The 25,259-nt window shown below is 33.0% G+C and overlaps 3 protein-coding genes across 4 annotated transcripts; all 3 read right to left on the bottom strand.

Moving 5' to 3' along the window:
- Positions 1–958: 958 nt before the first annotated feature.
- Positions 959–6,055, bottom strand: LOC149422380 (juvenile hormone esterase-like). 2 transcript variants are annotated; one of them, XR_016302416.1, is made up of 4 exons: positions 5,587–6,055; positions 3,596–4,875; positions 1,361–3,181; positions 959–1,073 (listed from the first exon to the last, which is right to left on the bottom strand). XR_016302416.1 is itself a non-coding variant. In XM_089633765.1 (3 exons), the coding sequence occupies exons 1-3, from the start codon at positions 5,719–5,721 to the stop codon at positions 3,031–3,033; spliced, it is 1,566 nt and encodes a 521-aa protein (XP_089489891.1). In that variant the 5' UTR covers positions 5,722–6,055; the 3' UTR covers positions 1,130–3,030. The 2 variants fall into 2 exon arrangements, 1 of the variants encoding a protein (XP_089489891.1); XM_089633765.1 differs by lacking the exon at positions 959–1,073 and having other exon boundaries at positions 1,130–3,181.
- A 5,812-nt stretch (positions 6,056–11,867) lies between these two features.
- LOC149422381 (juvenile hormone esterase-like) lies at positions 11,868–17,035 on the bottom strand. The gene is made up of 4 exons (XM_089633766.1): positions 16,746–17,035; positions 16,472–16,599; positions 13,562–14,847; positions 11,868–12,240 (listed from the first exon to the last, which is right to left on the bottom strand). The coding sequence occupies exons 1-4, from the start codon at positions 16,750–16,752 to the stop codon at positions 12,090–12,092; spliced, it is 1,572 nt and encodes a 523-aa protein (XP_089489892.1). The 5' UTR covers positions 16,753–17,035; the 3' UTR covers positions 11,868–12,089.
- A 3,014-nt stretch (positions 17,036–20,049) lies between these two features.
- On the bottom strand, positions 20,050–25,253 carry LOC149422382 (juvenile hormone esterase-like). Its single transcript, XM_089633258.1, has 4 exons — positions 24,396–25,253; positions 22,994–23,129; positions 20,782–22,067; positions 20,050–20,475 (listed from the first exon to the last, which is right to left on the bottom strand). Exons 2-4 carry the CDS (start codon positions 23,126–23,128, stop codon positions 20,325–20,327), a joined length of 1,572 nt encoding a protein of 523 aa, XP_089489384.1. The 5' UTR covers position 23,129; positions 24,396–25,253; the 3' UTR covers positions 20,050–20,324.
- Between the last annotated feature and the right edge of the window lie 6 nt (positions 25,254–25,259).

The following is a 25,259-nucleotide window of genomic DNA, read 5'->3' on the forward strand; positions in this document are numbered from 1 at the left end:
TTGTTCTGCTCGATTGCCATTTTTCTATGGAAAATATTTGTAAGCAATTAATTAATATTCTGTCTTAGAAACCTTCAGTCAGTGCTAGAATTTTATGAACATACACCCTTTGGAACCTGTTAAAATGCTTTTTTGTAAACATATTCGTGCATCTCTCACCACTACTTAGGACGGGTTGTTTCTCAAAATTCAAGTACATATTCAAGTTCTGTGAAAGTTCTATTAAAATCCTGTGTTTATTTTAATTCTGTGAAATTACTTGCGCAAAATGACATAAAAAAGAACTTGAATATAACTTTCACAGAACTATAAAATTAACGTTTAAATTTGATGAAATGTTCAAATTCTGTGAAACAACTGGCCCTTGGTTTTTTAATTCGGTTTTGTTTCAATAATTACTTCAAAAAGGCCCATAAAATTTTACAAATGAAAAGACAGATGTATTGTAATTTTTTTTATTAAATACTAAAAACATATTTATAAAAAACTTATTAATAAGTAGGCACCAAGTCGCAGTTTCTTTACTGGATTCTGAACTGTATAAACGAATATTTTTTGCTTGTGTTAAGGCTCCACTGTTGACAAGTTATTAATTTCTTCAAAATTAATTAAAACCATTCAGTGTTAATTGTTTTTTAATTGAGGTTTAGAAAACAACAAATAAACGAATATTTTAACGGACAAGAATTTCTAATGATTCTTTTTTTAATTTTTCACTTGTAGCAAACACTTTGTGGGTATACATAATTATAATAATTAAAATAAAATAACTTTGTTTAAATACCACTTTATTGTATATATTTATAACCAACCGGTTTCAGTTCAGCCCGAACCTTCATCAGGGTTAATAAAAGAATATGTTTTTATTAACCCTGATGAAGGTTCGGGATGAACTGAAACCGGTTGGTTATAAATATATACAATAAAGTGGTATTTAAACAAAGTTATTTTATTTTAATTATTATAATTCTTTTTTTAATTGACAAAGGTGCCATTAATAGTTTGACTTCAATAATTTCAATCTATGAAGTTATATATCCCACAACTCTGAAACTGTTCTATGACCGCAACTTCTGAAAAAAAAAATTCATAAAGCCTCAGACAATTTAAGTAGCACGAATTATTTTAGAGGTAATGTCGGTACATTTTAAACAATTTTAGGTAATATCAGTAGATGTTCAAAAATTTTAGCCCTTGAAGAAATATTACACAGCAATGACGCAATAAAACTTATCCCAACATCAATATTAGTTTACAATAATAGTAATATTTCAATGATATAGCGCCGTTTTCTGTGAAAAGTCACCTCAAGGGCGTTATGCGATCAAGATAGTAAAATAACAGAGATGTTTATTAATACCTGTTTTTGTTAGAAATCCTCTCGGCAGTCTCCAAAATCATCAATTTTATACCCATCACCACACTCTTCAGGAGCAATTATGATATTTGGGTTCAGTTTAACGGTGGTATGAGCTGGCGAATCCCAAGTAACATTCGCAGGATTAAGAAAACTCGCATAATCCGTTGATAAATTCCAATGACCAGGAACATTATATGCTGTTGAATACGGTCTATTTGATATTTGAGGAATTTCAATAGTAGTTGAACTTTTCTTGCGAGGGCACTTGAAAATTGGACGCCAAAGTAGACATGTCTTTCTTCCCGGTCCTCTTCGAGGGTTCGGAGCAACAAACTTTCTTGAAATACATCTTCTGTAGTCACTCGCGCATCTAATTAACTTTCTCTGGTGCCTGATAGACTTGGAAACGACAAGCGCCCAAACACACAAGCTCAATAGTAAAATTATGGCAAACTTATTCAGTTTTGCCATGGTTAAATCACTTAAAAGAGGCACGATGTAACCACTTTGAATATTGTTCCTTAAAAAAGAACTAGAAGATCTGATAATACATTTTATACATTTATAAAATGAGATGGAAAAATCAGGGTTGATCAACTGTTGGCAACTGCAAAAGTAAAATCAATAATTTCACAGAAAAATAAAGAGCAAGTTTTAAAGATTGTATTCGTAAATACTTTATTGTGGGTTATACATTAACAGCGGTCGGTGTAATAACGAAGTGTTATTGAGCACCAACCGTAGTTACGAGCGAATTACTTTTTATAGAGAAGCGCTCAAATACATAATAATAATGATTGGATTATTTTTATAGCGCCGTTTTAATGAGAAAATCACCTCAAGGGCGCTTTACAATTTAGTTGATACATTCAATGTATTCCTATGGCTTAGACTTATAACTTATTACTTGTAGCTTAGAACTAAGTTTAATAGCTGGTGACTTATAACTAGTAGCTTATAACGAAGATTGATCTCTAGTGATTTACAACTAAGATTTTTAACTGGTAATTTAAAACTACACAAATTTTTTTGACCGAGTATACCGCTATAAGAGATTTACGACTAACATACATATTTATGATTACAAATACAGATTGTTATGATTTCTGCCCGTGATGTCAGTAGTAAGGTATAAAATATTACAAAAATAGTTAACCCAAAATAAATGATCAAAACATTAAAGTGGGTAGTCAAGGATACAAATCCTATCTTAACTGTGTAACGTTTTTAGAAAGGGTAGCTTTAAAGAGAAACACAAAGACACAGTGGTGTGCAGTGCATAAATATCGTGCCATTAGTTAAAAAAAAAATTGTCACGGGTAACTTTTAATTTTATTATTTTTTTTTTAAATTGGCTTCTAAAAAAATGTTCTTTTTTTCGTCACTGTAGCAGCCATGAGAAATACCACAGTGTGTTTTTTACACACCACAATGCATCCTGTTCATTATTTCAAAATTAAAAATTGTGTTTCTCGATTAGGTAAAATATTTTTTTATCAGTTTGGTTGAAATTTCTGCTTAAAAAAACACATTAAAATATGTGTTATTTATATTTTTTTCTTATCAAAAGTAGTTTATCTTTTTCCTAAATATGTTTTTTATGAAAATGTCAGCACGCACTTTTCTACGAAATTTCTCACACGAAATGTAAAGCTGGTTTTTGAATAATATTATTCTATTTTCGACCACAATTCCATTCTTTCCTCCCATGGGAAGGGTATCATTGTCAAATCCTTGTTAATTTCAAGCACTCCATAGTTCTCCTTGGTCGCTGGAGTCCACGTTATGAGTTCAGAACTAGATTCTTCAGGTGTGGGATTTCTGTTGGAATAACGAAATATATTAATTAAAACAAACAACAAAGAGAACGTGTTTCTCAAAATAAATATGCAATGACATCAATCAGCGAAAATTTTTATTCAACTTTAGATTCTAGGATTCAGGCTAGGAATTAATTAAAATGAACAAACTGCTCTGTAGCGTATCAAATGAGAAATATAAGCGTATCAAAGTGAAAACGAAAAACTTCTCTAATGTCTAGGCTCATCGTGATATAAGAGAACTACATTATTACCCAAATGATAATCTCGGAGAAGATTGTTTGGGATTGTTGCGTGACGTGTACATATGGAGGTGAGTGCTGTACCGCTAGTTGATCCGGGATGCAAATCACGGATGACGATTGCTGATTACTCCTACTTAATGATGATATAAAATAAATGAATGAAAGCTTACCCAAACTTCGCAAAGTTAGTCCACATCTCAAGCATTTGGCGCCGAACTTTGAGATCAGCTAGTGTTGGAGAATCATAATTTACAAGTGCCATTTTAGTTAGGTATCTTAACTCGGAACCATGACACGCTCCGTTCCATTTAAAGGCCTTAAACATTTCAAGGTCTAAACTTCCTTCAAATGAAAAGAGATAACCGTAACCACGAATACCGTGATCAATGTAATAATGGAAGGATTTTTCAATTCCTGCGACAAACAGCAAGTCGGAGACATAGTTATCAACTTGTTCAGTTTCTGATTGATTTCTGACGTTGTAAACACTTGTCAAATCTTTATTTAGTTTTGCTTTATCTTCAACGCTGAACGATGACATATAATCTGTATACTGTCTTGCAATAATATTTGGCAGATGTTTTCCATAAAACATTTTGAACATACAACCTTCGTTGCTGCAAAATCCCATTATTATCGGAACCTTGTGGAATTTCCCCTGTTTCAGGACTTCGAGTGGCTCAGTTGTTAAAAATGAATTGATATTTTCAAAAGTTTTCTCTACGACCGGAGCGAATCCAAATAATTCGCCAGATTTAAATGAATCTTCGTCAATTATTTTATCCACCGCTGCGATAAGCTCCTTATCGTCAATTTTCTGCAGCTGTTGAATCAAATCAACAGGATCGTTTGTTGTTATACCAAGGACACTTTTAAACTTTTGAACCTGTTGAGCTGGGTTTTTATTCCTAGCCCAAGGGTTCAATGATGATCCAGATTGGAGAATCGCTTTGTGGAATAAGCCTTCCGATAATGGGGAAAGCATTTGGTAATCTATAGAAGCAGAACCAGAGCTGTATCCAAAGATTGTGATATTGTTAGAATCTCCATTGAAAGATTCAATATTCTCCTTAACCCAAGCCATGGCAAGAGTCTGGTCTTTTAATCCAGCATTTCCTGGAACCTCGGGAACATCGAGACACAGAAATCCAAGAACACCAAGCCGATAATTGATGGTCACTAAAATTGTATCTTTTTCTAGGTAAAAGTCTGCTTCAAATCCTTCCGAACCTCCACTACCGCCTCTGAATCCTCCGCCATGTATCATCACCATCACTGAGTATTTCTCGTCACTGGGATTCTTGGGTAAACTGGGCGTATACACGTTTAAATACAGGCAATCCTCGCTTCCAAGCAACTCCCCACTTACAAACATGTTCATTTGGGTACATTGGTTTCCTTCCTTTGAAGCCAACTTTCTTCCTGACCATGGCTTTACTGGAACAGGGTCCTAAAAAAAAAAATTCCATGTCTCCTTATTAAATATCTAATTATCTTGTACTGCAGAATGTGTTAATTACATTTTTTGCAAAAATCACGATGAGCATGCATAAAAATGCCACTGTCACAAAGAAAAACGAAGCGATAAATTTGCTTCGCCTTCGACTTTTAATATTATTTTAAAGGTGAAGGTCTCAACTGGGAATCGAACCCAGAACATCTACATGTATCTTATCAGGACAAAGTCTTTAACCACTCGTTCATTGGAACCTAGTTATTTTACGTCATTATTGTCGATCTCATATTTCAAATTCAGAATTAACAATATTATTTTCAAGTATTTTTTTCCCAAATTTATGGCTGTTATCTTTTTGAATGATTAGAAAGTTCTAAAAAAATATTAGTAAACCAGATAGTGTCCTGGATAAACTATATATCTATATCTTCTTCTTCAATGACATATCACATTTATGGGTATAACCTTCAAAAGAAAATCTTATTCCAATAATATAAAAAAGAGTTTATTTAAAAAAGGGTTAGATTAAATCTTAAGATGATTTATCTAATGAGATGACTTCGAAATATTCATTTGTGATCTCTCTTTAATGCATTTACTTTGTGTGAGAATAAACGCCAAAGCCTCAATTCTTTACGTCTCTGGTCATATTCACACTTCCAGGGATTTTCTGTTCAGTGGTGTAGATTACAGCAAATAGCTTACCTTAAATCTGAGATCTCCAGTTGGAGGCTCTGCGAAAGGAATCCCTTTGAAATAGATATATTTCTTTCCATTTTCTGTAATTGCCTCTCCACCTTCTAACTCCCCCTGCTTCACTGTGATCACTGGGCCTGCCATTCTGGCGTCAAAAATATCCAAATAAGTAGCACAAACAAAAGAACTTGTAAAAATTTACTGGAAACTTATCTGGATAACTAAATTATGCACTAACGAGGAATTAACGTATTTTTGCACTTGCGACGCAAGATGCCACAAGACACAAGATATATTATGTATCGACGCCTCCACAATAAGATAACAATATTGACAAGAGCCCGACAATTATATAATTCTTCGATTTTGATATCAACAAGTTGTATATACTAATATATCATTAATTGCAGTCAGATAATAAACGATATGCTAAACTCAGCATTTGCTCTTTGGAATTGTAATTCGGGTAACGCCCACCTTTTTTGCCTTCACAACTGCGCATCATTATCGTCTAATTTTAGATGTATTACCTATCGTATTTGCGACATCTGTTGAAATTGTTGAGAACAAAAATTCGTTTTACCAAAAGTTAGATATAGTCTCCATGTGACATGTAATTTACAAAAGTCGAAATGAATTTAACGGCTACACGCAGAAAGAGTCGACGGCGTGAGTCCGCCGATCGTTGGGTATTCGGTGCTTGAAATAAACTTTTATCTCGGTGAACGAATACTATGCGCGGGAATTAAAATGCCTTGAATTCTCAAACTGTGGGATATTACGGAATATAAACCATATTTTAACCAAAATGATTTATGGTTTATGTATAAATATATTATATATCTACTTTTGTACAATTATATGAATAACATACACGCAAATTCTGTATAATAAATACCAATATTAAGACAATTTTTATTTTATCATAAGTATCAAAAGGGTTTTAAATCTAGGTTAATTATTTATTTTATATATATACATGGTGTCCGGAAACTCGTAGTACAAGCGGGAAACTGGAGAATCTACACCACATGGGGAACCCAAAAAAACATAAAGTTTTTTATTTGAGCATTTTCAAAAAAAAAAAAAAAACCAAAAAAAAATATTTTTCGGCTATTTTAGGGTTAAAGTTTTTTCTGGTGTTTAGGGTTGAATAACAGATGTTTTAACCCTGCAGAGCAGAAATATTTTATGATTACACCGGGTCAAATGAAGGGTGATTTCAAAATAATGCTTCAAATCCGAGTTTCTTCATTTGTTTTACTTTCAAATAGTTTTAATTAGTTGGGTACTTTGATCTTCAGTAATAATTTATAAGAATTTGTTAAAAAAAAAAAAAAAAAAAACAACTTCAAACTCGATTTACTCGATAACGAAAGCTCAAATAAAAAAAAATTATACTACAAAATCGACTCCAAATGTGATGTAGATTCACCAGTTTCCCGCTTGTACTACGAGTTTCCGGACACCCTGTATATAAATTGCAAACAATACAAAACAAAATGAACCTTTGTCTGTCAAACTGGGAAGGATTCCCGTTTCAGGAAAGCCAAATTGTGTATTTAGTACATAATATTCTTACAATGGAATGGCGATGCTGTCAAAACGAATTTTGAGAACATTGTTTATTGCATTCGAAGTGACAGGATGGTTTCTTTATCCTTGAAAAAATCGCAAAGATGTAATTTATTACCAGAGTCAATTTGGATAACATTAGTAATTGCATTCAGAACAGATTACTGGTTTCTTTCGGGACATCACAAGTCTGAGATTCTTTCCAGGACATTTTGGAGAACATTTACAATTGTATAGTTAGAATTTCCACATTTATAAATCAGTATAAGACATATGAATCCATTAGTACTATATTTTTAGAATTTCTTAGGTGATAGAAATTACACATTACGAGACCAGAATACATGCCGTATGACATATGAATTTCCAATTTTAAAATTTCGAATTGTTATTTAATAAATGGCTAGTCATTATTATACAGTAATCGAAAGTAATGTTTTGGAACATCCTCCCCATCCCAAGGATGCATATTCCAGCAATGAGTTACACAAGGCATGGTACATTTTGTTTAAGATCTTTTACGCAAAGAATATTTCTCACAGACATGAATAGATGAGTTAGTTTTCTGATCTTTGTGGAAGTTTCATCTATATATTCGCCCCATCTCAGAGATTTGTCTATGATAACTCCTAGGTATTTGATGCTATCGACACCTTCTAAGATAATAGGTTCCTCCTAAGTACTTATTATAATACAATATTTATTGAGAGTTATTCAATATGTTTGTATTATTACATTATGAACAACAATCTACCATATCTTTACTCCATTACGAGGTATATGTGCTTACTAAAACTTGGTTCGACTCGGAAATAAAATCAATAGAACTCGGACTTAAGAACTACAAAATCAGCAGCTCATTTTACTTTGCGCTAAATACTACATATTCTCCTGCACGGCCTCCCCATGCGTATTACGTCGTTACAACGAGCTTAAAAGAGCCAAGAAGTTTCGCGCGCATCTGATGGCCTTTTTACGAGACTTACATCTTAGGCGTATTTTCATCGGCTACTGCCATACTTCGAAACAAAAACAAAAATACACACTATTTGTACACATTGATACAAATGTAGAAAAAATAATAATCGCTACTTTGTTCACACAACCGCCGAAGCCAGGGCGAAGACGTTGAATATCTACATAACGTAGATAATAAGTAACAAAATAAAAACAATTATAAAATCTATTCAACGTTGATCCTTGACTTTGATAATCTACCCTAAATCTTTATACCGTGGTTGGAAAAGTGGCGGGGCCCCTTCCAATGGTATTTTTTGTCTGACGTGAATACTGAAAATTTCTTAGATTCAATATTGTCCAGCACTATCAAACAGATTGAAGCTGAATCCGTCAGAGGCAGTGTTTCTCTGAACGGCCTCAAGCAGACGTCAGCGTAACATTGATAACTCCGCAATAACTATTTCAGGAAGTGACTTAAAAATCATGTATAAAACTACTGGGCATCAATCTGGACGCTGATCTAAGTGAACATAACTGTAAGCACGGGGTTCTATTAATTAAGGCAAATTAAAGCAGTGAGAAGAAACCTGCCTACAAAGGCGACTAAATTGTTAGTCAATTCTTATATTGTTTCACATCTAGATTATTGTAATGCAATATACGCAAGTCTCTCCAAATACCAAATTAGCGAATAAGGAAGTTGAGTCCATTTTTTTTATCAATGTTCGCATTCAAACTTAAATACAAGTATTTTTAAGTTTATTTTCATAGTTAAATTAATTCTCAATGTTTGAATTTTATTAAGCCCGCCAAAAAGAGCGGAATCCGAGCGGTAAGAGGCGGGGTGTGGGTGTGACGTCATTCAAACTGTGGGAACCACGTTGCTTAAACATTTTGTATGGAAAAAAATTTAATTCTTCAATAAGGAATTCCACTATTTCTTTTACCAATGTTAACCGTCTATTATAATTGGTGTTATTAAAAAAAAAAAAATGATTAAGATTTCATAGTTTAATTAATATTATAAGTTAGAATATTTGCTTTTCCCGCCCGGTACGGTATTGCCGTCGCTATTTGTTGACGTGCCCCGCGCCAATTCAAGACCGCCGCGCAGAAAAGTAAAGACCAAAAGTAAAATAACGGTTTACAGCCCAGTTCACTGTGAGACTTTTCTGGGCGGCCGGCGGCCTGAAGTGTATCACATGTAATGTGACATGCATAATAATAAAAACTTCTAAGCGATGCAATAAACAACATATTATTATAAAGCACTATACGAATATGTATCTTTAGAAATCCATTTCATATAATAATAACAACAAATACCTACACATATTTGACAATAGATGGGAGCTATTTTTTCTGTCTCTATCTCTATTATTAGTTTCTCCGGGAATGCAGCTGGTTTTCAGCAGTGCCTTATTATATGGTAAACAAAAGATGAAATATTTAAAAGCCATCACCACATTATAATATATATTATAATGAGTAGAGAATAATAAGGAAGTTGAGTGAAAAATATTTATATAAAAGGTATATAAAAATATACCTGGTAAATGTCACATGGGTAGAATTCGCAATGATTATTATACTGTAAAAATGTATTTTATTTATCGTAACGTTCAAATGAACACAATTAATAATTTGATATACTTACTTGGAAGCTTTAACTCAACGACCGGCTGTGATTTGACCCAAATAAACGTTTGGCATATACACCTCTCTCATCTAAACCGACCATCTCTCATGTAATAGAAAGAGATGCACCATAGGTGATCCGTTGTACGTACAGCCACGATACAATACATGTGACGTCAGAATTCTTTCGACCAATCGTGGAGCGTATTCAGTTTATTGCTATTAAATGCTTTTTCAAGAACGTTTAACTAATTCTAAGAATAATAATATAGAAATATATTTATTTATTTAGAATCGATATTTTTTGATCTACATGAACATATTTTTTATAAGTCAAAATATTTTTCACTCAACTTCCTTATTGCAATCGCTTTCAACGCTGCAGCAAGACTTATCGTGCATCTAAATATTCCCGCATTTCAGAGCATCTCATAAATCTTCTCTTGCTCAAATGTCCTGAAAGAATCCACTTTAAGCTTTGCTGGATGGTATTTAAATCACTCACGAAATGTGTTCCGGAAAATACCAATTCACGACAGTCAACCCTTAGGTCAGCAGCGTCTTCAGCTATCGGAAGATTAAAAGAACCAAAGCGCACACTAAATACTAAGTTCGGTCAGCGTGCTTTCAGAGTGTCAGGACTGAAAGCCTGGAATGTCGTCTTGTGTATTGTTCATGTACTTGTGGTATTTTTATAAACGTTGTTTTCGTGTGTATAAATCCATATTTATGGAGATTAATAAGCATAAGTATGTTATATTTATATAATTTTCGATTTTCAGTAATTTCATTTCTTGGCACACTTTTTTGGCAGTCGTTTAAATATGAAATGTATGTGTTTCCCAATATTTCAATTGAATAATTTAAATGGGACTGGATTAATCTAAAATATAATCCCTTTTTACTTGTATTGGAAGAAGATGGGCTATTCTGCCAAATACACCAATTAGTGATATATTTTCTTTAAGTTTTGTTGGTTCTGCTTAAATGATAATTGCTTATAGATATGTAGTACCACATATTTTTCACCATCTGAAATTTGTAGGTTTTTTCCTTCTATTTGCGATGGTTTATGAGATGAGCAAGATCATGTAACTTTTTTATATTTTTAATATTAATTTTTGATATATTTTTAATTAGCGAGTTATATAATATGTTAAGATCCCGTTGTGATTTTGCTAATAAGTTTTGCCGAAGTAAAATAAAGCAGTATCATCTGCGTATAAGAAATTTTCGCCATTTAGGTTTAATTGACATATATCATTTATATAAATATATTTGAAAAAGGAGTGGCCCTAATATGGATCCTTGAGGAACTCCATAATTTATGTTATTGTATTGACTGTTATTTTTATCTTAGTTGACATATTGGAGTCTGTAATTTAGGTACGATTAAATGAGTTGGAGAGCAGGACCAGTTAAAACCAGATACTGTTGAAAATGTGAATGCATGTCCATTTTCTAATAAAATATTAGTCATTCAGAATATAACTGAATACGTTTTCACCAAGACGACCTTGTCCGAATAAATTTAATGGACGAAATCCAAAAATATTATTATTTTTAAGAACACGGGTTACGACTTCTCATGACGACCTCATAACATATTCGTGCTTTACTGATGGTTTGATACAAAATTTGTCATTCCTATCGTTATAGGCCTCCACTCCCGTTTTTAACAGGAAAACGAATAATTTTTGATTAAAAAAAAAAATTGATCTACTGTCGTCTTTCGTCAGGACGAAAATCGTAATTTGACTGCTTAATTTCTTATTTTTTCGTATTTTTTCTCGATTCATGTTTTAAAAACTTTTTTTTCCATTTTACGGCAACCAAGAAGTTGATAAAGTTGCTAGTAGTAGTTGGTCTATGTTTCAAAGCACTTAAAAATTCATGCAACACCTGAAATTAACCCCCTAGCAACCATTTATTTTTCAAATATGACTAAAAAATTTGTACTTCGGACTCGATTTACTCGAAAAAGAAAGCTCAAAAAAAAGTTTTAGAACAAAATTGATTACAAATGAGATGTAGTTTCTTCTCGTGCACTATGAGCTTTCCGACAAATACAAGAATTTTTAAAATTATTATTTATTATAATTAATATTTTACAGATCCCGTTTATAAAAAAAATGCCTATCTAACAAAACTGCCCAACTCAATAGAGAAACCAATTATCGTATGTAAATTGGAGAATGACAAAAATGATTACAAATTTATTTACCAAAAGTAGATTGTATGTTAATATATAAATCACCAGTATTTTATTATAAGCACAAGTTTTAAATTAAATTATTGAGACGAAAGTCGTTATCTACATTATTGTGGATATTCAATCATTATTTTATAGTCGACCACAGCATCATTCGATCCTCCCATGGGAAAGGTATCATTGTCAAATCCTTGTTAATTTCAAGGACTTCATAAGTTTCCTTGGTCGCTGGAGTCCATGGTATGAGTTCGGAACTAGATTCTTCAGGTGTGGGATTCCTGTCGACCAATAAAACATATTAAAATAAATAAAACAGCAAACAGCCCGGAGAACGTTTTTCTTAAATAAATACTCAAGAACTTCGGGTGACGAAAAGTAGCATCCATTTCAAGATTTTATGGTTCACATTGACAACGCTGGGAGTTTATTAAAATTAACGTAAAATAACCATGCCCTTAAACTTGTTTTATGAATTTGTGTGGATCATGAATATGTTTTTTAAAAACCGTCTAATGACGGTGTACAACAGTACATTATTTCAAATGATCTGCATGAGGGTAAGTATATAACATATATTCCAAGATCTTAATTAATACCTGCTTAATTGAGAATCACTCGAGTTTTAACATAGACATATAAAGTTAATAGCCTTAAGTTGCTATTTTTAAGGATATCCTGTCTCGGAAAAACGACCTCTTCTCCTCGTAAGTTTAGACTCTCTTATGGTTCAGTTTTGCTCGAAGGAACACTCACTTTTGACGTCCGAGAAAAAATGACATCTCCGCCCTTCGAATTTAGAAGACTGTAAGGTTCATTTTTGCAAATCCCGCGATTGCTGATAAGCGACCTTGGTGCCCCTTAACCCGGACGGTGACCGGGTATGTCATCAAAATGACAATTCAACACACCTCAAAAAAGTGATATAAAGTCATGAAAAGTGATGAAATAAAAACTAGGTTACATAGATAACTATTAACCTTATTTTTTGTTTCATCACTTTAAATGACTTTATGTCAATTTTTAAAGGTGTGTTTAATTTTCATTTTGATGAAATATCATGGAACTATATTTAATTAATGGAACCGTAAAGTACCCGAGATGAGCATCATACTAAGCGTATCGAACTACTCGACCCGAGTGGCTTAGTGAAAAATATAAGCGGTAAGCTCCTAGGCCCTTTTTTGAGACATATGGTTCTTTCTGAAGCCTTGACCCGAAGTGACTCAGTTGCAGGCTTACAAAATTGAGCGGTTAACTCTTGGGCCCTTTGCGAAGGCACACGCTGTTTGCTTCTTCAACATTCAAACACCAAATCCTACTTTTTTAAAGTTAGTTTAAATTAATTCATTTTTACCTATTAGATGCATGCAACGGGAAAAAATTGTTGGCACACACTCCTCGCTTCATCCACATTCAAACATTAAATACATTATGTAGGAAAACAATCCTTGCCTCATCCTCATTAAACACCAAAATACATATATTTTGTACATCAGTTTACACAAATATTTATTACCTATTAATTGCCCGCAACGGGCAAAAGCTAGTTCGCTATTATTTCATCAAAGGATGGTGGAATATAAATGAATGTAAGCTTACCCAAACTTCGCAAAGTTGGTCCACATCTCAAGCAATTGTCGTCGAACTTTGAGATCGGCTGGTGTTACAGTATCATAATTTATATTTGCCATTTTAGTTAGGTACATTAATTCAGAACCATGACACGCTCCGACCCCTTTGAAGGCCTTAAAAATTTCAAGGTCAAACTCAAAACTTCCTTCAAATGAAAAGAGATAACCGTAACCACGAATTCCGTAGTCAACGTAATAATGGAAGGATTTTTCGATTCCTGCGACAAACAGCAAGTCGGAGAGATAATTATCAACTTGTTGAGTCTCTGATTGATTGCTCACGTTGTAAACACTTGTCAAATCTTTATTCAGTTTTGTTCCATCTCCAACGCTGAATGATGACATATAATCTGTATACTGTCTTGCAATAATATTTGACACGTGTTTTCCATAAAACATTTTGAGAATACTGCCTTCGTTGCTGCAAAATCCCATTATTATAGGAACCTTGTTGAATTTCCCCCGTTTCAGGACTTCGAGTGGTTCGGTTGTTAAAAATGCTTTAACCTTTTCAAAAGTCTTCTCTACGACCGGAGCGAATCCAAATAATTCACCAGATTTTAATGAATCTTCATCAATTATTTTATCCATCGCTACGACAAGCTCCCTATCGCCAATGCTCTGCAGCTGTCGAATCAAATCAACAGTATCGTTCGTTGTTATACCAAGGAAACTTTTAAACTTTTGTACCTGTTGAGCAGGATTTTTATTCCTCGCCCAAGGGTTTAATGAAGATCCTGATTCGAGAATCGCTTTATGGAATAAGCCTTCTGACAATGGAGAAAGCATTTGGTAATCTATAGAAGCGGAACCAGCGCTGCATCCGAAGATGGTGATATTGTTCGAATCTCCATTGAACGATTCGATATTCTCCTTAACCCAAGCCATGGCAAGAGTCTGGTCTTTTAACCCAGCATTTCCGGGAACTTCGGGAACATCGAGACACAGAAATCCCAGAACACCAAGCCGATAATTGATGGTCACTAAAATTACATCCTGTTCTAGTAAAAGATCTGCTTCGAATCCCTCTGAACCTCCACTACCGCTTCTGAATCCTCCGCCATGTATCATCACCATCACTGAGTATTTCTCGTTACTGGGATTCTTCGGTAAACTGGGCGTATACACGTTTAAATACAGGCAATCCTCGCTTCCAAGCAACTCCCCACTTACAAACATGTTCACTTGGGTACATTGGCTTCCTTCCTTTAAAGCCAACTTTCTTCCTGACCATGGCTTTACTGGAACAGGGTCCTTAAAAAATATACCATGTTTCCTTATTAAATATCTAATTAACTGCATTTTATCCTAAACATTAACAAATAATATTATAATGCATAAAATGGCGCTTGGCAATTAAAAAGAGATATAATCCGAATAGAAAAGAGTCTATCATTGAAGAAGAAGATAATACTAAAAAATCTAAACAAAACATGAAACAGAACAAAACATAAAAATAATAAAAAAAGGTGACGAATCCAGGATATCTGTCGTATCGGGACAACGTCTCTAACCACCCGGTCATTGGGACCTAGTTATTTTACGTCATCATTGTCGATCTCATATTTCAAATTCATAATTTACAATGGTATCTTCAACAAATTTTTCCCATTTTTTTGGCTGTTATCTTTTTGATGAACCTAGATGGTGTCCCGGATGAACATATCCGATATTTATTTATTAAAAAAACATACGGTACAACACGTTGCATTAACAAAGGTATAAAGTAATAAGAACAAATTACAAAGTGTGAGAAAATATAAAAATACAAAAGGCAAGAGAAAAAAAATGTTAAAATGCTGTGAAAATGAAATATAATTAATTATTTTCCATTGATGCCAATCTGTACAAACCAAATTACAGGTGACTTAAGTGGCGTAGCTATCTGTCTGTTGTCAGAATAACCACTTATTTTTTATGGTTCAAGAAAAGACATAAGAAAAAAAAATCATTGTAAGAAATTCAATAATATCTTAAGTGAGAACTTTAGTAAGAGACATATAAATGTAACACTATCAGATAATATAGTTAAAATACCAGGATCAAAAACAAGAAATACAAAAGGCTTCACAAACATTGTCTTATCAAACAACTATACTTTGCTTACGCATTAATTAAGAAAGTGATTTTGCAATCTACCAGGAGCATAGTAGTTTGGGAAGGTAAAATATTATTAAAAACGTATTATTTAAATCGAATAAAAAATCTTTTTTTTTGCCAAATACTGAATGGTCTGAATTATTAAATGGAATTGAATGGAAAATACCCATGCGGCACACGCATTTGTGATTTATTTTTAACGAAAAACATTGTAGACGAATTCGATTCAAATTGCTGAGGTTGTGTTCAACATAATATAATAACTTTCTCTCTGAGGTATATATCTTCAAGTGCAACGAAAATAAATGTAAAATCTCTGTTAAAAATGTATTCTTATCCCAAATAAACCAAAGTACATACATTATGTTTCATGTTTCGTTTAGATTTCTTACTATTATCTTCTTCTTCAATGACATATCATATTGATAAAAGAAAAAAGAAGATGTTACTACAATAATATAAATAAGAGCCTATTTTTTTTAAAAGATGGATTCATTTTGAAATAATTCATTTAATGAGATGGCTTTGAAATATTCATTTTTGTTCTCTCTTTTATGCATTCACAAAAGGAGACACTAAAACCTCAATTCGTGATGTCGCTGGTCATGTGCAAAGTCATTAAAAAGAATAATTATTCAATAACGGCATCAGACTATGATAAGGTTGTGTAGTATTCATCCAAATGACCACGTAATTTTGGCGACATAAGTATAAATACTTCACAATTCCAGTGATTTTATTTTCATGTAGATGGTGTAGATTACAGCAAATAGCTTACCTTAAATCTGAGATCTCCAGTTGGAGGCTCGGCGAAAGGAATTCCTTTGAAATAGACATATTTCTTTCCATTATCTGTAATTGCCTCTCCACCTTCTAACTCCCCCTGTTTCACTGTGATCACTGGGCCTGCCATACTGTCACAATACATTTTTAACAGAGATTTTACATTTATTTTCGTTGCACTTGAAGATATATACCTCAGAGAGAAAGTTATTATATTATGTTGAACACAACCTCAGCAATTTGAATCGAATTCGTCTACAATGTTTTGCCTGCCATACTGTCGTCAAAAATAAGTATTTAACAGAAACAAAAGAACTTGTAAAGATTTACAAACTTATCTGCATGACTAAATGATGTGCTAACGAGGAATTAACGTGTTTTTGCACTTGCGACACAATATGTACGATATATAGCGACACCTCTGTCATCGCAACTGTTGATAGAACTGCGATAAGTTTGTTTATCGGAACTATATAATGCAATTTGTAAATAAAAGTTTTGCAAACGGACGCTCAAAAAGGGAGTACGTTTGATATTGATCAGATACGTTTTGTCTTGTAAACAGATTTTACCAGACTGATTGCACAGATTCCTTTAATATGCTAATCAACATAACAAATAAGTACCTACGAGTATTAATGGCAATAAGATGACATCAATGTCAAGAGCCAGACAAATTTATATTATTTTTTTTTAATTGGATATAAACAAGTTGTAAACACTTATTATATCATTAATTGCAGACAGATAACGAATGCAGATAAATACGATATGCTTTAAGTGGATACCTATAACCTGTGTACTGTGTACCTAACGTAATGGCTTGTTTTATTCACTCTTGAAAATACCTTAGTTTCAAGAAAGTTGAAACAATTTTCAATAATAGGTAGCTTATCTATTTCTTAATAAATTAATATTGACAAAAAATTAAAATTGCAAAATCTGTCCTCAATTTCACCATTCGATGGTTTATCGGATGATACTCTTTGTACATATCTGTCAATCTGTCATTTTGTGCAAGTCCTATCTTCATTAAAGTAAGCACGGTTAGCAAAATGTGAAACGGCTTCACATAATTATTAAATCATTTTGAAACCTTCAACAAAAGAAACTTGTTAAACGTAATCGCTTTATTGGTAAGCATCACGTGAAGTTTAAGGGCTTAAAGTACTCAGTAGACAATTGACAGGTCAGCAGAAAACTTATCCCGTACTTTAAATTTATCGGTTTCACTTGATGTGCAAACGAAAGCTCACAAAAAAAGTTTTAGAACAAAATTGATTACCAATGAGATGTACATTCACCATTTTCCCCGCTTGTACGACGAGCTTTCCGGCAAATATATGTTCAAGGTTGTTTAAATTTATTATTTATTATAATTAATATTTAACATACAAGCATATTACAGATTTAAAAATACATGCAGTTTATAAAAAAAATTATTTCGTTCAAAACTGCCCAACTCAATAGAGAAATCAATTATTCAATCAATTCAATTGGAGAGTAGCAAAAATGATAACTTATTTATTTTCCAAAAATAGGTTGTATGTTAATATTTAGATCACCAGTATTTTATCACAAGCACAAGTTTCCAAACTTCATGCATGAATTGGTAAAACTTGATATTGATTTCCCTACCAGTATACCCTGCCTTCTTAGTCTAAACACTCCTGAAATTTACCATTTGTTGGCAAAATTTAATTGGCCTTAATATCTGACTATAAATCACATTTCTTTCACTTTAATTTGTATAGATTTGTTCAGGTTCCTAATTTCATCTTTATTTTCTCTAATCCCAACTCAATATTTGAACTGTTAAAACACTACTCTATATTCATCAGCATATTTTTATTGATTAATTTATTGTATTTGTTTATAAGTATATCTATGTCTAGTACTGTTTTAAAACAAGTGCTACTATATGGAATAACCTGTTCTTTTAAATAACAAAAAACGTCCACTATTATTGTACACAGATTCATTTTTATAATTTTGTAATTACCTATTATTACCAGCTCTGTATTGTTATTGTTAAGTTATGTTTATGTTATACCAATGTTATGTTTATGTTATGTTATGTTTATGGTAGTGTTTATGATATGTTATGTTCATGTTGTGTGTATGTTATGTTTATGTTATGTTAATTTTAAGTAATATTTATGTTATGTTTATGGTATGTTTGTTTCACGTTTATCTTTATGTTTTAAAATTACATATATATACTACCATTTGCTGTATTCGTTTATAAGTTTGCCAATTACATAGTTCTGTTTTTAAAAAAACTCTACTAATTTTTTAAAAATCTCTGGTTAAATAGCGAATAACGCCCACTTATATTGTACACAGGTTCCTATTTTTATAATGTTATGATTACCTATTGTTACCAGCTCTGTATCGTTTACGTTAAGTATATGTTTATGATGTATAATAACATGTATATTTATATTCTGTCATTTTTTGTATTTGTTAATAAGAAAAAAATGTTAATTGTGTATGGCTAAGATAACCCCTAATGGGTGACAGCCAAAATAAATAATAATAACAAAAAATAAAATCATTTCGAATCCTCCAACAAAAGAAAAATGGTAAGCGTAATTGCTTTTATTGGTAAGCATCACGCAATATTCTAGGGCTAGACAATAATACAACTTATGCTGTACTTTAAATTTATCGGTTTCACTTGGTGTATAAACCGCTGTGAATGAAAGATTCAGTTCAGTTCCGTTGAAATCTGGCTGAATTGGTATAGCAGTTGTTTTGTTTACTTTTTTCAGTTCTTCGTTGTTGATCATTTTTATCAATGATCTTTCATTGGTACAAAATACAGTGATGGTGGGAATGTTCATGATGCTTCCAGTCAGAATGCAGAAGATCTTTTGGTTCGGATGGCAAGAACCCTTCATCATTTGGAAACACCTTTCAATAACCGGTGTGACAGTGTACACTTCAACTCACGAAAAATGAGATGCTGTTAAAAATGTGACTTCATGTCCATTTCCTAAAAAAAATAGTCATTCAGAATATATCTGCACACGTGTTCACCCAGATGACCTTGTCTGAATAAATATAATGAACGAGATGCAAAAATATTTATTATATTTAAGAACACGGGTTCCGACTTCCTCATAACATATTCGTGCTTTACTGATGGTTTGTTATGAAATTTGTCATTGGCCTCCAGTCCCGTTTTTAACAGAAAAACGAATAATTTGTCCAGACATTATGGATATTAAAAAAACATTTGATCTACTGTCGTCTGTCGTCAGGACGTTAATCGTAATGTGACTGCATAATTTTTATGGCAACTAAGAAGTTAAAAAAGATGCGAAGTCTATGCTTCAACGCACTTTAAAACACATGGGACACCTGATATTAACCTCCAAGCGAGCAATTTTTTTCAAATCATAAAAAACTTCGGTCTCGATTTACTCGAAAACGAAAGATCCGGTAAAAAAGTTTTAGAACAAAATTGATTACCAATGAGATGTAGATTCACCAGTTTCCCCGCTTGTACTACGAGCTTGCAGACAAATATAATTACAATATATTTTTTTTAAATTACTATTTATTACCATTAATATTTTACATACAAGCATATTACAGATTTAAAAATACACTAAGTTCATACCAAATAATAAAAAAATTTCTTTTTATCAAAACTGCAGGACTCAATAGAGAAATCATTTCTTTTGTGTGAATTGAAGGGTAGCAAAAATGATAAGCAATTTATTTTCCAAAAGTCGGTTGTATGTTAGTATTTAGATCACTAGTATTTTATTACCAGCACTAGTTTTAAATTAAATAATTTAGACGAAAGTCATTTTTGCATTATTGTGGATATTCAATTATTATTCTATAGTCGACCACAACATCATTCGATCCTCCCATGGGAAGGGTATCATTGTCAAATCCTTGTTAATTTCAAGGACTTCATAAGTTTCCTTGGTTGCTGGAGTCCATGGTATGAGTTCGGAACTAGATTCTTCAGGTGTGGGATTCCTGTCGAACAATAAAACATATTTATTAAAATAACACACCCTGAGAACTACTAAAGATAAACTTCGGTTAACGAAAATTATCATCCATATCAAGATGTACCTACCCTTAAACATTGGCAAAGCTAGGAGTTTATTAAAATTAACATGATACAACCGTACTCTTAAACTTAGTTTGTGATTTCTATACAAGGATATTGGGTGACTGGTACGAGGGCAGTACGGTTGAGTTGTTCCGGGCTGCAAACCACAGGGAGATTCGTTGTCATTTCACCTAAAGATGATGAAAAATAAATAAATGTAAGCTTACCCAAACTTCGCAAAGTTGGTCCACATCTCAAGTAATTGTCGTCGAACTTTGAGATCGGCTGGTGTTTCAGTATCATAATTTATATTTTCCATTTTAGTTAGGTACATTAATTCAGAACCATGACACGCTCCGCTCCCTTTGAAGGCCTTAAAAATTTCAAGGTCAAACTCAAAACTTCCTTCAAATGCAAAGAGATAACCATAACCACGAATTCCGTGCTCAACGTAATAATGGAAGGATTTTTCGATTCCTGCGATAAACAGCAAGTCGGAGAGATAATTATCAACTTGTTCAGTCTCTGATTGGTTTCTGACATTGTAAACACTTGTCAAATCTTTATTCAATTTTGTTTCATTCCCAACACTGAATGATGACATATAATCTGTATAATGTCTTGCAATAATATTTGGCAACTGTTTTCCATAAAACATTTTGAAGATACAACCTTCGTTGCTGCAAAATCCCATTATTATCGGAACCTTATGGAATTTCCCTTGTTTCAAGACTTCGAGTGGCTCGGTTGTTAAAAATGCATTGACATTTTCAAAAGACTTCTCTACGACCGGAGCGAATCCAAACAACTCGCCAGATTTAAATGAATCTTCATCAATTATTTTGTCCATCGCTACGACAAGCTCCCTATCGCCAATGCTCTGCAGCTGTTTAATCAAATCAACAGTATCGTTTGTTGTTACACCAAGGACATTTTTAAACTTTTGAACCTGTTGAGCAGGATTTTTATTCCTCGCCCAAGGGTTCAATGATGATCCTGATTCGAGAATCGCTTTGTGGAATAATCCTTCCGACAATGGAGAAAGCATTTGGTAATCTATAGAAGCGGAACCAGCGCTGCATCCGAAGATAGTGATATTGTTCGAATCTCCATTGAACGATTCGATATTCTCCTTAACCCAAGCCATGGCAAGAGTCTGGTCTTTTAACCCAGCATTTCCGGGAACTTCGGGAACATCGAGACACAGAAATCCCAGAACACCAAGCCGATAATTGATGGTCACTAAAATTACATCCTGTTCTAGTAAAAAGTCTGCTTTAAATCCCTCCGAACCTCCACTACCGCCTCTGAATCCTCCGCCATGTATCATTACCATCACTGAGTATTTCTTGTCACTGGAATTCTTCGGTAAACTGGGCGTATACACGTTTAAATACAGGCAATCCTCGCTTCCAAGCAACTCGCCACTTACAAACATGTTCACTTGGGTACATTGGCTTCCTTCTTTTAAAGCCAACTTTCTTCCTGACCATGGCTTTACTGGAACAGGGTCCTAAAAAAATAATGTACCATGTTTCCTTATTAAATATCAAATTATCTGTATTTTATCCTAAACATTAACAAATAACATTATAATGCATAAAATGGCGCTTACAATTAAAAAGAGATATAATCCGAAAAGAAAGGAGTATATCATTGAAGAAAAAGGTAAAACTAAAAAAATCTAAACACAACATGAAACAGAACAAAACATAGCAAGAATAAATAAAAGGTGACATCTGGTCTCATCTGGGAATTGATCTTAGAATATCTCTCATATCGGGACAACGTCACTAACCACTCGGTCATTGAGACCTAGTTATTTTACGTCATTATTGTCGATCTCATATTTAAAATTCAGAATTAACAATGTTATCTTCAACTAATTTTTCTCATATCTTTTTGAATAATTACAAAGTTTGAAAAAATATGTTTGTAACCTAGATGGTGTCCCAGAAGAACATATCCGATGTTTGTTTATATGTTTCATGTTTCGTTTAGATTTATTAGAATTATCTTCTCTTCAATGACATATCATATTGATGGGTAAAACCAGATATAAGAAGATATTATTCCAATAATATAAATATAAGTCTATTTTTTAACAAGAGACAATTTATTTAATGAGATGGCTTCGAAATAGTCTTTTTTATCTCTCTTTAATGCATTTACTTTGTGTGAGGATAAACGTGTGGCTGGTGAATGCGAAAAGTAGTCGGCAAAGCCTCAATTCTTGATATCTCTGGTCATTTTCAAAGCCGTTAAAAAGAATAATTATGCAATAACGGCATGAGACGATGTAGTAGTATAATGTAAATAGGTTGTATAATGTACATCCTAATGATCACGTATTTTGGCGACATAAGTACAAATAGTCACTTCCAGGGAATTTATTTTCAATGGTTTCTACACCACTAATATATTACAGCAATAGCTTACCTTAAATCTGAGATCTCCAGTTGGAGGTTCGGCGAAAGGAATCCCTTTGAAATAGACATATTTCTTTCCATTTTCTGTAATTGCCTCTCCACCTTCCAACTCCCCCTGTTTCACTGTGATCACTAGGCCTGCCATTCTGGCGTCAAAAATATCCAAATAAGTATTTAACAGAAACAAAAATACTTGTAATATTTACAAATTTATCTCTATGACTAAATAATGAACTAACGAGGAACGAACGTGTTTTTGCACTTGCAACGCAAGAAGTACGATATGTAGCAACACCTTTGTCGTTCCAACTGTTGGGAGAACTGCCAAGATAAGTTTGTATATCTGAACTACGTAATAGTGCAATTTGTCTTGTAGTCTTGCAAATGGATGCTCACAAAAGGAGTACGTATATGTATTGTCTTGTAAACAGGTTTAACCAGACTGATTGCACAGATTCTTTCAATATGCTAATCAACACAACGAACAAGTACCTACGAGTATCTATCGCAATTAGATAACATGAATGTCAAGAGCCCGATAATTACATAACCTTTTGAATTTGATATCAACAAGTTGTAGATACTAATTATATCATTATTTACGACAGATAATAAACGAAATGTTTTAAGTGAATGCCTATAACTTGTGTACTGTGTACCTAACGTAATATCTTTTTCATATTCTTTTTTGAAAAATACCTTAATTTCTGAACCATTTCTACCTTCAGCTCCAGATAAAAACCCAAATCCAGATACAAAATAAAAAAACTTGCAATATGGGTTAGTGATGGCAAATAATCAAAATCTAAGCTTTCGACTCCGAAGCATTGAAATAACCAAAGGGTTAATTGCATTAATCGATCGGCCATATAATCGACAAAATATTTTTCCTTAACTCGAAGGTATTTTGACCGATTTTTTCAGCTAATCTTTATATGATGGCCATGCAATAAAATATTTAAATGGTGTTCTTATTACTTGTAAAACCTTTCCCACAAATCCATCCTCTCTCTGTAAGGAAAAGCGATCATGCAAAAGGGATCATCGATTTCAAGAAAATTTAAACCATTTTCAATAAGGTAGCATATTTATTTCATTATAAATTTACATTGACAAAATATTAAAATGTGTCATGTCACAGTTACAATAATAAAAATAAAACCAAAACGTAATTCTGTCCACAATTTCACCATTCGATCGATCATCACATACATTGTGCATATTTGTCAATCTGTCATCTTGTGCAAGTCCTTATCTTAGCAAAATGTTAAACGGCTTCATGTAATTATAAAACCATTTTGAAACCTCCAACAAAAGAAAAGTGGTGAGCGAAATTGCTTTTATTGGTAAGCATCACGCGATATTTACTTCAAGTACTCCGTAGACAATTGACAGGTCAGCATAAAACTTACCCTGTACTTTAAATTCATCTCTTTCACTTGGGGTGTAGATTTTTTGTTTCGGACGGCAAGACCCTTTCATCATTTGGAAACACCTTTTCAACAACCAGTGTGACAGTTTACACTTCTCCACTCAACGGCTGAATTCTGAAAATAATGAGTACGTTTTTTTTCATAAAGATACTGTTAAAAATGTGAATGTATGTCCATTTGCTAGTAAAATATTAGTCATTCAGAATATATCTGAACACGTGTTCACGCAGATGGCCTTGTTTGAATAAATATTATGGACCAGATGCGAAAATATTATTATATTTAAGAGCACGGATTTCGACTTCCTAATAACATATTCGTACTTTACTGATATTTTGATATCAATTCTTTCGTCAAAGGTCTCCAGTCCCGTTTTTAATAGGAAAACGAATAATTTTAACAGACGCTACGGATATAAAAAAAACATTTGATCTACTCTTGTCTTTCGTTAGGACGTAAATCGTAATTTAACTTTTTTTTGTTATTTGTTTTTGGGGTGTTATGCCGTGTAGCACAACACGGCATAACACCCCAAAAACGAATAACAAAAATACTTTTCGCCGTGAAAAACGTAATTTGACTGCATAATTTTTTTTTGTTTTTTTCCAATCTGAGCTATTAATTTTAATTTTTTTTCTATCGCAACTAAGATATTAAAAAATATGCCAGGTGTATGCTTCGACGTACTTTAAAATAAATTGATCACCTGGCATTAACCCCCTAACGACCACTTTGCACTCGATTTACAAGAAAACGAAAGCTCAAATAAAAATGTTCTACAACAAAATTGATTAGATTAGTTAAAGTTTCCCCGCTTGTACAACAAGCTTACCGATAAATTTA

This window comes from Hesperophylax consimilis, chromosome 7 (assembly GCF_061612785.1).
Source record: "Hesperophylax consimilis isolate HC1 chromosome 7, BYU_Hcon_1.0, whole genome shotgun sequence".
NCBI lineage: Eukaryota > Metazoa > Arthropoda > Insecta > Trichoptera > Limnephilidae > Hesperophylax > Hesperophylax consimilis.